Source organism: Cyrtonyx montezumae, unplaced genomic scaffold (assembly GCF_038088225.1).
Source record: "Cyrtonyx montezumae isolate F1298 unplaced genomic scaffold, pur_monq_1.0 scaffold_12, whole genome shotgun sequence".
Lineage (NCBI taxonomy): Eukaryota > Metazoa > Chordata > Aves > Galliformes > Odontophoridae > Cyrtonyx > Cyrtonyx montezumae.
In genome coordinates this window covers 8171436-8183328 of record NW_027071848.1, presented here as the reverse complement: position 1 = coordinate 8183328, position 11893 = coordinate 8171436, and the positions used below count along the sequence as shown (strand labels likewise).

The 11893-nt window shown below is 45.7% G+C and overlaps 1 protein-coding gene across 1 annotated transcript in view; it reads right to left on the bottom strand.

The window, feature by feature from the left end:
- Positions 1 to 3733: 3733 nt before the first annotated feature.
- Positions 3734 to 11893, bottom strand: part of HEPHL1 (hephaestin like 1) — a 29756-nt gene continuing 21596 nt past the window's right edge. Inside the window, exons 13-20 of the mRNA XM_065730335.1 lie at positions 10675 to 10814; positions 9724 to 9864; positions 7484 to 7590; positions 6842 to 7064; positions 6012 to 6151; positions 5229 to 5388; positions 4151 to 4231; positions 3734 to 4070 (exon numbers count right to left, since the gene is read on the bottom strand). Coding sequence (XP_065586407.1) covers positions 3868 to 4070; positions 4151 to 4231; positions 5229 to 5388; positions 6012 to 6151; positions 6842 to 7064; positions 7484 to 7590; positions 9724 to 9864; positions 10675 to 10814 — 1195 coding nt within the window. The 3' untranslated portion in view covers positions 3734 to 3867. The remainder of the gene's footprint in view (positions 4071 to 4150; positions 4232 to 5228; positions 5389 to 6011; positions 6152 to 6841; positions 7065 to 7483; positions 7591 to 9723; positions 9865 to 10674; positions 10815 to 11893) is intronic.

Here is an 11893-nt window from a genome sequence, read left to right as displayed (position 1 = left end):
CGCTGCTGCTCTGCTCGGCTCGGCTCGGCTCGGCTCGGCTCGGCTCGGCTCGGCTCCGCCCAGCAGCGCCCGGCCCCACGCTGCCCCCACGCGGATGGTGCGCTCCGGTGCTGGGATGGGATGGGATGGGCTCGCGTGTTCCGGGCTGCGCCCTGCGGTCCTTGTCCTCTAGCAAGGCGCTGCTGGAGCCTGGCTCCTTCTTCATACAGCACAGTCAGGCGTTTGTGCACGTCGACACAGCATAAGGAGGACAAAGAGACATAGGACGGCTGCAAGGATGGGGAAGGGTCTAAGGGTGAGACCTATGAGGGGCGGCTGAGGTCGCTGGTGTGCTGAGAGCTGAGCAGAGCAGGCTGAGGGGGGGCTGATGGTGGCTGAGCTCTTTACAGGGAGTGGAGGGGCAGCGATGGGCTCTGCTCTCTGTGACAGCCACAGGGCCCGAGGGAACGGCATGGAGCTGTGTCAGGGGAGGGGCAGCTGGGGGTCAGGGACAGGGTCTGCACCAGAGGGCGGTGGGCATGGAACAGGATGCACAGGGCAGCGGGCACGGCCCCGAGTGCCGGAGCTCAGGGAGCGTTTGGACAGCGCTCTCAGACACTGGGTTTGAAATTTGGGTGGTGCTGTGTGGAGCCAGGAGTCGGACTGATGATCCTTGTGGGTCCCTTCCAGCTCGGGCTGTTCTGTGATTCCATGATAAGATCCCCTGCAACACCTTCCCTTCTCCAGCTCTCAGCCTTTCCTAGGCCGAGAGATGCTCCAAGCCACACACAGTAGTATTTCCTCCAGCCGAAGTGCTTCATCTCCACTGCCACATCTCATGCTATTTTTGCAGGAGTCATTTTTAACAACCTTCTGCTGGCTTTGCCCCCTCCTTTAGATTTTGTTTTCCTTTTTATTTTTTTTTTAGCACAAGAACCCTGAGCCCTCACTCCAGGAGTTACAGAGGAGATTGTCTCCCTCCTCTGTACTGCTACCCAAAGGCACAGACCGTTCCCTTCTCCCACCAGCTCTCCCTTTGCAAAACCTGTGCTATCTGCTTTCAATTGTCCTTTCTATTTTTTTCCAAGGAAAATGAAATCATTCCTCACATGGAAATTGTTCTACAACTCCAATTTCCTTTCTTGTTCTTTCTAGGCCATTTGATGGCATGGTTTCCCAGGTGGAGCTAGGGCTGTGACTCACACCGTGTTCAGGATGCGGTGCCCCGGACATGTATGTCATAATGCCATAATGCTTTATGCCTTGCTCTGTCCTTAACTCCTAACAGTGCCCTTTCTCTTCTTATTTGGTCTTCCATTATTTGGTCTTCCTAAGAATTAAGGCTATGTTTTCAAGATCATTTTCAAAGGATCACTGAATCATTTGATTTAGAAGGGGTCATTACAGAACATCCAGTCCAACTGCTCTGCAATGAACATGGACACCTACAGCTAGATCAGGTGCTCAGAGCCCATCCAGCCTGAGCTTGAATGTCTCCAGGGATGGGGCATCCACCACCTCTCTGAGCAACCTGTGCCAGTGCCTCACCACCCTTAGTGTAAAAAATGTTTTCCATATATCCAGGCTAAATCTCCTCCTTTTTTAGTTTCCCCTTGTCCTGTCACAACAGACCCTGCTAAAGAATCTGTCCCTTTCTTTCTTACAGCTCCCCTTTAGACACTGGAAGCCCTCTCTCATGTCTCCTTGCAGCCTTCTCTTCTCTATGCTGAACAGCCCCAGCTCTCTCAGCCTGTCCTCATGGCAGAGGTGTTCCATCCCTTGGAGCATTTTTGTGGCCCTCTTCTGGATGTAATCTAACAGCTCCATGTCCCCTCCCATGCTGAGGACTCCACATGTGGATATAGTGCTCCCAGTGAGTTCTCAGCAGTGCAGAGCAGTGGGTCAGGATCCCCTTCCTTGCCCTGCTGGCTGTGCTGCTTTGGCTGCAGCACAGGATACAGTTGGATCTTTGGGCTCTAAGGGCACATTGCTGGCTCATGTCCAGTTGCCATCCATCAGTGCCCCTGAGTCCTTTTCAGCAGGGCTGTGCTCAATCCTTACACCCCCAGCCTGTATTGATAGTGGGGATTTTCCTGACCCAGGTGCAGACCTTGCACTTGGCTTTGTTAAATCTCATGAGGTTCACCTGGGGCCACTGTCCAAGGCTATCTAAGTGTCTCTGGATGGCATCCTGTCCCTTGTCACATTGACTGCACCACACGTAGTTGATATGCTCTGCATTCCTGCTGGTACTTCAGCCCATTGCAGATGCTGTCCATCTCAGATGCTTTCCACAACTCCACCACGCAGGGCATGCTTTTGCCTGCACAAGGCAAGCAGGTAATGCTACATGCTGTACTTTACTCTCTCTCTGCGATGCCTTCTGATCTCTGTGTCAGCCTCTGTCACCCAAGCAATCTATGGTGACATCCCACAGCCTCGAGGACCTATGGAGACTTCACTCTTGTTTCTCAGCCACCATCCAGCTGAGAAGTGTGCCAAGTGAAATAAGTTGTTCCAGAAGGTTTGTACAAATAACCAGATCTTTATTAACCTTGTCATCATTTTGGCTGGCTACTATGGAAAAAAATACATATATTTATGATTCTTTTTCTAAAATGTCAGACCCATTAGCTACTCTGAAAGGAAAAACATCAAATAATTTCCTTTATTAATTGTGAGTGTTTAAGTGAAAGGCTTTAGTTTTGTATGTAGACAGAGAACAAACATTCTGTGCAGTGCTTTTGGCAGAACGGGAGACCTCAACCTTAATGTTTACAAAGCAGAAAGATAACAGGGTATAGGGTATCTATTTTTGTCAGCTCAAGAGAGAGATTTAGAAAACAAGTGTGGAAGCGTTTATTGCTATAGTGTAACTCCTATTTGGGCTCAGTCCTGCAGTTCTACCTCACGTGCATGCCCTTAAATAACTGGAGAAAGCAAGGAATCAAGAATTAAATGATAAGAACCCAGGAAACTTCTACATCTCAAATACCTGGGCATCAACCAGGAAAGAAAAAAATAAAAAAGGACAGCAAAGTGGATTTACATTCAAAATCAGCTTTGGATCAACAGTTTCACAGATGTGTTTGTTCTGGAGTTCCTCTGCAAGAGCTGTAGCTGACATGAGCAGCTGGCTGGCAAGAGTGAGTGCTATCTAGTCAAACATGAGCTATAAACATTCAAGTAATATTAAACACGGCCTGATTCTGTCTGTCTTTCCCGCAGAGCACAGATATCAGCCTCCAGATTAAAGTCTGGGAACAAAGTACTGCTCTCTGCAGAGAAGAGTTACAGAATCAGGACCACAACGAGCAGCAATTACAAAGTATATTTTTATCGAGGCTGTTCAGGGCTAGATTTTTAAAGGGATTAACAAGAGCTGTTACAGATGCTGAGCTCCATCAGGTGCCAAAGTATATTGGCCTTTAAAAATCTGTCCCCTGTGCACAGCTTCCTCATTTAACAGGGTGAAGGGAACAAAAAAAAAAAAGGAAACTCAGTTAAATGCTGGTGAATTAATTGATGCAGACTCTGGTGTAAGACTGGCTTCCCTTTGGGAAACCTCAGGGACTTCCAGACATACACCTGTGCCTTCAGGAGCTGGATGCAAAAGCAGTGTGTGCCCCATGGTTCTGCACAGAGCACATGGGTGCAATCCTGCCCGTTCATGGAAACAATGGTCAAAAGGTTTGGTGCCTTGGCCACAGCAGAGCACAGTGGGGTGGGAATAGCAATAGGTGGTACATGGCTCATGGAGCCCTTTCCTGCAGCTCTCGAGAGTGCTGGCAATGGGATGGGACTGCCAGTGTGTGTCTTGCTGTAGTTGTAGCAGCAGCATTTTGTGAAATCCGGCACAGCTCTGTGGATGGTGCTGAAAGTGGGGATTTACAGGGAATCTGCTAGAAGTGCACTTTTGTCATGCAGAGCCTGATATTGGATCCTGCTTCCTTGGTGGGTGATGAGAGAGAGGAAGGCTAATGTGGTCAACAGCAGAACGAGCCCGATGGAAACAAAGGCTGCGAGCAGCAGGCTGGCTTCTCCAGGATTCAGAGTTGTGCCAAAAACATTGCCCCCTTGGCTGTCAGAATCTGTACAGAGAGAAGTGCTTCATGAGGAATCTGCACGTAAGCATGAAAAGTTTGAAATGCTGTTGTAAAAAAAGCCATACCCTTTGCAGTCGTCCTATTTTGTGTGGTAGTTGTACCATAAGCTGCAGTTGTCAGTCCTCCTCCTGAAGGGCCTTGCCGCCCTATGCAGAGAGAAAAAATGCAGTGAAGTTGAAAGCCTTGAAAAACACTGGGAAAGTAGCAGCGATTTTCCTGAGCTCCTTCTACCTTTGTAATCTAAACAGAAATCCTGATTACAGCAGCACAGTTATAAACACATTGCTATAGGCAGCTCTGTGGTCTAAGTCCACTTTCTCTACAGGGATCTGTTACTTCACTTCAGCGTTTGTTTATTGGTTTGGAATTTCAAAGCCAGAAAGAATAAAATACATAAAATAAATTCACCTTATCCAAGGAAGGAGGATTTGGGCTACATTTGGCATTACATTTCTCATCCTGACCCGCCAGGGTTACAGGTACCAGGTGTGCCTGCTGGGGCTGTGCAGTCCCTGCTGAAGACTGCAGGAAGCATCAACTGCTCTGCCCCAGGAAGGAGATGCTGGACCTGGGTATTTTGTGGAATTTTTTTGATGTGGAGGTGCTCACAAAGCACTTCTGTCTTCATTTACAAGTGGTGGAAGGGACAAGCAGCTCTTAGAAAGTTTGCCAATGTTTCTTAGTCAAAAGAACGCTTATTTCTTGGGCTGCATTAACAAAGAAAATGGAGCATCTTATTGTGCAAGAGGGAGTGAGAGCACTTCTGTGAGCCAGAGCTGACTGCTTGAAGGAACCAGCCCTGTGTCTGTCTTACAGCAAGTAAAAGACAGTTTTGCAGTTGCCTTCTGCACCACCTGTGGATGACTCATGGTCTGCAGGTTGCCAGTGCCTCCAGGGAGGCTCTGGTGAAACACCAGCTGCTTTCACGTTGCAGAGCACAGCAAAGATAACTGTTCTTTGCCATGTCAGTAGTGCACCCTCAGGTGATGCCAACTGGCCAGGGCAGCATGCAGCAATTTCCAGGTACTTCCCACCAGAGTGCAACATGTAGTGCTGACAACTGGGTCGCCTTTTTTCCCTGCCTTTCACCCACACCACTGTGATACCACCGCAAAGCCCTGGGATGTACTTCTGCCACTGCACCTGGTTTATTGATGGTGTAGGTCGTTTCCATGCCAGCATGTATGTGGTCAGCTACGTGGCAGTGAAGAAGCCACGTTCCAGGGTTTTCTGCTACAAGTTCAACAGTTTGGAAAGTCCCAGGAAAAAGGTCATATACATCTCCTCTGTGGTCTTTATCTGTCTGCAGCAAGGCAAAATGAGCATTGTAAGCAACCCTGCCTTACTGTATCCAAATACCCCCAGGCACTAAAATATTCCAATTAGACTTTCCACTCCTTGAGGCAGATAAAATGCTTCTCATTATACATACTTGGTGTGCCTCACAGAGGGAAGCTGGGGCTCCCAGGCAACACACATTTTATCAGTTAATACCTTAGCAAAAGGAGTGTCCTCCTAAGGACTTCAGGTACTGGTTGAGTTCAGGCGCCACTCTCCAAAATACACGTTTTTCAGATAGTCCTGCCAGTGCCAAGCTGTCACAACATCAAACTGTTCTGTAAGTAAGCAGAACTCTGCTCTCCTCCCTCTATCTTTCCTTGTAGCTGTGGGTAAGTATGCATTTTATCCCACATGGCCATTTCCTTTATTAGTGACATCTATTCATGTTTTATAATAGGCTCAGACTTGTAGAAGCACTGCAAAATCTCATTCATTTTGTGTCTCCTTTACAGGCACATCTGCCATTGATCTCAGTTTCAGCAGGGTGATGTGCTCACACTGCAAAAATAGCCTAGAACTTGAACATTTTTTTTCAGGAATTTCCCATCATACTGTAAACGTTGTACTTTGATTCATTTTACCAACCTTGAAGATGAAGGTCTGTGCATGGAAGTGGACTGTGTGTATATCTACTTCATTACCCATTCCCATCAAATACCAGTTTGTCTTATCACCTTCATTCATGGTTAGACCCAGGAGACTGTTATAAATCTTCCCATTGATTGCTGGAAGAGTGACAAAACAGCACTGATTAATAACTGGCTATGAAATGGGTGATGATAACCATGAGGTTATCTGTGCTTTCTCTCCAAGGAGAATGAATGCCCAGCAGATGGGGCAAGGCGAGGACTCTCTGTAGTGACTTCAGGGAGTCTGACATATTTTTGTTTCATCTAAGTGCACAGCAGCAACCATTCAGTTGTCTCCAGAAGCACCAGGTAGGGTTTTCACCTGTTGACATTTACCTCCTGATCAAACAGGGACTTTGTGGGGAAGCTTCATGGCAAAAGAGGGTACAGTTATTGCCTGAATTAGGTAGAATCTGTAAAAGCAGAAGCTTGCTTTGCCAGGACTGTTCCTGCCCCCATTTGTTCTGTTCTGTCTGACTCCCAGGCTGATTGCTTCTACAGATACAGAAACTCTACATTAAAATGTCATTGCTTTGTTCCTACAAGTCAGCAAGGAAGGCAGCTCCCAAATGACAAGGGAATTTTGGCAGGGAGGCCTCTCTCTGTGAGGTTAAGACTGAACTAGCTTGTCTTGGCTGGGCCTCATGAAATCTTTTTCTTTCCAATGCTGCAGTTTATGAAGGTGTCACGTGGTCAGACAGTTGCAGGCTAAGCCAGTGTCTTCCAAAAAGGGCTGTGAAAAGTAAACCTCAGTCCTCTTGACTGCTGCCAATGAGTCCTACATACCATGCTTGCTGTTGCCTTCTACAAAGTTCTTAGTGGAATTAAAATCATCAGGACTCTTGTGAAGGTATGTTTCAATATTCTCTTTCAAATACCAGGATTTGTTTTCATCAAACACCATAAACAGAAGAGTAAATTCACGATCAATGTCTTTTCTCAGGCCATTTTCATCTAGAATTCCTTTTCTGCAAACTACAAGAGGGCCAATCAGACCGCTGTATGTGTCCTGAAATGAAATGAATGTGTTACAGATTTTCTAGTTCATCCAGTTATGAAATAAATACAAATAAGCAACACATTAAATAAAGATAAAATATCAGAGGGGGAAAAAGTGAGAAAAATCATGACTACCTCTGATAAAGCCTATCTTTCTTGGTTTGTTTTAGTCACAAGTTTTAAAGCGCCTTCACCCCAAACCCCTTCAACTATTCTTGGAGAATCATGTTACCATAGTGTATCCCTGAGGGTTTCAGTAGATTAAAATAACCAAGACACATGCAACTGTTAGTAAAGATGACAAAGCATCCAGCTCTGTGAATCTTTTCTCCAACTTGTGCTCCTCGAAGAAACATTTTACAAGACAGGGTACTCTATCTAAAACAATGTAATCTTTAATTAACCTTAATAATAATGTTTCTTGCTTACCTTTACAAAATTTGCAGTTGAATAGTAAACCCAAGTGATACAGTTGAGATCTGTTTTCCCAGGGCCTGATTGCTCTGGGACATTCCATCTGTAAGTATTTATTTCCCCTGAAAAAGAAGGATTGTACCAAGAACAGCTGCATGTTAGAAGCTTTGAGTAGCATGTAACTGATAGCTGTTACACTCCTCATCAAAAAATGATGTTCATGAAAACTTGCTGCATAAGCATGCAGGAATGGTATGTGCTCATGTTTCTGTACTTCAGAAGGTCAGTGAGGTTCCAGTGGTGTAAATGAAGGCAGATATCACCTCCGAAAGGAGATCTGCAAATGGTGCTGGAAGCACCAACATCCCACAGGGGGACGTGGTTCAGAGATTCAACTTTTCAGCATTCAGCCTGGGCAAAATTGGTGGTAGATAAACAGATTGGATTCCTTAGGTCCACTGTAAGTATAGGGAGCCAGGCTGCAGAAAATATTTCCTGGACTTTCTCAGTTGAAAGGGGCACCTCAACATGGTCACTGATACCATGACTTAGCAGAAGGTGTTGCAGCACTATATTGGCTCTTGTCTGGGAGAGGAGAGCTGAATAAATATCAGAACTGCTGCTGACTGGGAATGCCAGGAAGGACCCTTCCTTCTTCCTACTAAGTCACTGTTCCTCTGTAGTTGATGAAGAGCCCCTATTCCTTCCCCAAATCCATCACCTCTGTCATGTCCTTCCTGAGGGTGAGCAGAGATTCACTGATCTCTGATTCTTAAAAACAATCTTATGGGGAAATGACCTGTTTGGATGAGGCTCAGTTCTCTGCATTGAACACAACCTCATCTATATTCAGATGAACTGACTATGCTATATTTCCCCATCTTTGGGGATTTTTTTTTTTCTGATGCTCCAGCAAAAAAAAAAAAAAGATCAGGAGGCCAAGAACTGGTCAGCACCTTGTCCTTCTAAGCGCCAGGCTAATGCTGAACCAAACAATCTCTTCCCTTGAAGTTTTCCAGGGCAAAAAAGTTTTGGGAGAAAACTGGTAACATGCTACAAGTCAGGGAAAAACAAAGAAAACTTGCAACTGCTGACCACAGACTTGGTACAGCTACAACCCAACATCTGCCAAAGGCTGTGAGCATTGGAGCAAAAGAGTTTTCAGGCTTAAATGGTCATGAACTGACTGAACTATCTTTGTGTCACTGAGACACTGAACTGTTTTGTGGCTCATGCAGCAGTAGCTGCTACTGTATGGCAATAACAAAATAACTGAAGACTTGAATATCACTATATAGGATGAATCTCATAATGTAAATTAAGAGCAATTCATTTATTTTTACAGAACAAGAACCCTCTATACATTTCAGCATGGGCTTATTGACTTAGCAGAGATCAAAAGGCTTTCAAGGTGTACCACTACACTAACAGGACAGAAAATTAACAAGAAACTCATCAGCCTCAGAGCTGTTTAGCCATTCTTGCCATGGGGATGTCCACCACCTTTTATCAGTGTGAGTGATGACTTGTTTGGCTTAAATAGGACTGAATGGGCTCTGGGAAGCTTAGGGTGAGCAGTCAGCCTGGATCTGGGATGGCAGCCAGCCAGGACCTCTAGATGCTGCTGGGGGTGCTGCTGAGCAGCCCAGGAATTATTCGGGATTTGAGAGATCTGTTGTCCGTCAACTGCTGCTTGCAAAAGCCTGAGGAAAAGCTTGCCCCTCGGTTTGGCTGACGGATTCCCTTTTGCAGACGCCTTCCCTAAATCATCCCAATCCTGCTCCCATGTGGACACGGGAGATATTACAGCAGTGTGCCCAGCGCTTCGGCTGACAGCAAATCCGGTGAGCTGAAAGAGTCAGAGTTAAATACTGCCAACTGCAACTCTACCCCTGAGTTTCTCAATTTCCGAAGCATTTTCAGAGCATCGCCCTGGGGCTAAACGCTGTTTTAGGCTTTCCTGGACGTGACTATGGTCTTTCTTCTGCATTTTGGAAGTTTCCAAGGGATACTACGTTCCTGTTTCTGTACCAATAGGAACAAAGACTCGTTCTTTGCCTGAACAAGCTCACTTGATCATGAACCTACATGCACAATAACACAAGAGAATAGTATCTGAATAAACGTTAAGCGTACTATGTCTGGAAGAACATGTAAGTATGAATAAGCTTGAAGGAGGGAATATCACTCATACGTTAACATATTTTTATATGCAGCCTTTGTAGCTGTAAGAAAAACAACAAGCACAGCCTTACCTGGGAGGGTAATTGGAGTCTCAGTTTGTTCCTCACAACCCACTTCTTCTACCCCTTGTGCACTTATTGAATAAGGCCTGCTGGCTTTGTTCTTAAACACGATCAGCACAGAGTCACCAACCTCGGCATGAAGCAATGGCCCTACATTGAAACAGAAGACAGCAGTGATTAATGCTGCTGTCTTTTAACAGCCTTCCAATAGCTCGGCCTTGGAAAGGAGCCTTGGTCTTTCCCAAAACGCTCAGGCTCTTCTGTTCTTCTAGTAAAGCCATCAAAACCAGTCTGTTATGCCAAAGAAAAACTCCATATATATACATAATTTCTTTTTCTCTTTCTAGACAGTAAGAGAGATTATTCACTCTAGAAATGGGTCTCTGAAAACTTTTGTGGATAGTTTTCAGCAGCTTTGGTAAATATTTATCTAATAGCAAACTATTTATTTGGTTTTGCCCTTCAAAAATAAAAAGTAGATGTCAAATATGTTCCTATATAGAAGCTGTAGTATTTATATCGAGTGACTATTTTATGTTGGTTGTTGCTCACTTCTCATCCCATAGAAAACATGAGCTGATGGTTATCTTATGACATATATAAAACTTCATCTTGCCCAATTCCAGATACAAATCTATCCCCTTGTTGAATTAATCTACCTGCAATGCTTTCCCCATAATTACATGCTCTGATGTTTAGGTGCATCCTGTAATTCCATTTTTGCATCTTCCCTGTTAGGATTCTTTCAGAAAGTCCTTATTTCAGATTTGGGAATAAATCATCCAACTTGAAAAGCATTCTTACACTCAGCACTTACACAAACTTGTTGTAAAATCCCCAGTAACCTGGAATAGGCATCAGGGTCACCTCTTTTCCATGCTAACAAAGCTGAAAAAACTATTTTTGTTAAGCCATCCTCTCACTGATCGTGTCAGTCTGTGAGCCGTGAGAGCTACTTGCCCAGGATTTCCAAATGTTCCTCCTCTTCTGTCCTCTCTTTGCGCTGTGTAAAGTTGACATTTGTGTACTCCCTATAAACCACTTTCTTGTATTTTGTACCAATTAGATCTTCCCCTTGGCCCAGAAAAATGTGCCCATAGCTGCAAAATAAAAAGGGAAAAATTAAAAGCACAAAGCTTACCTGTCTGAAGGCTAGTTATAGCTGTGTTATTCATAATAGGTGTGACAGGAATGTACAGCTTGGTCCAACATGACAATTTATGCAAAGCCCTGTGTGCTGCAGGAGCTTTTATACAGCAAGTAATAACAGTGATAATCCTCTCTAAATGTACACTGTCTTCAAAGCCAGGGACATACTGCACTCACCACAAACATTTGGGAACACAAATCCTTCAGCAGAGCCAACTGAACAGCTTCAAGCTACAAGTGAGTTTGGCTACTGTGCATCCCATACCCCAACAAAAACATTGTTTCCCTGCAGACCTGAATCATAGAATGGCTCGGGTTGGAAGGGACCCCAAGGATCACCAATTTCCAACCCCCTGCCACAGGCAGGGTTGCCAGCCACTAGATCAAGTACTTGATCAGACTGCCCAGGGCCCCATCCAACCTGGCACCTCCAGGGATGGGGCACCCACTGCCTCTTTGGGTGTTCCAATACCTCACCTCTCTGTAAAAACTTCCCCGTGACATCTCCACTAAGTCTCCCCTCCTTTAATTTAAATGTGTTCCCCCTTGTCCCATCACTATGTACCCTAATACAAAGCTGATTTCCATCATGTTTAATTAAACTCCCTTTAAATATTGGAAAGCCCGCTTTCACTATTTTTGATAAAGCTGATATCAGGGAATGTTGGGAAGATAACCACAGCCTAACCTTGTGAGAGCACACGCTGACACCCGAGGTAAGAGAAGGCTGCTTTACCCTGGGGAGATTTCCCTCCCGCAGCTTCTGGAGGACCTCTGTGTACTCCCAGCACCTGCAGAGGGCCGCCGCGCCGCCTGGCCGCCAGGGGGCGCTCGCGAGCAGTCCTGCGCCCGGTGCTACTCCCCCTGGCGGCCGAGCTGCGCAGCAGCTTCCCAGCGCGCTCCATCGCTCGCCTGGATCGGCACAAAGATTTTAGGGGCTTAGAAGCCTTCAGCACGGAGCAAAGCGGACAATTCCCTTACCTCGACTAGCTAGCAATGCCCCACACCCACCAAATTTCTTCTTTCGTGT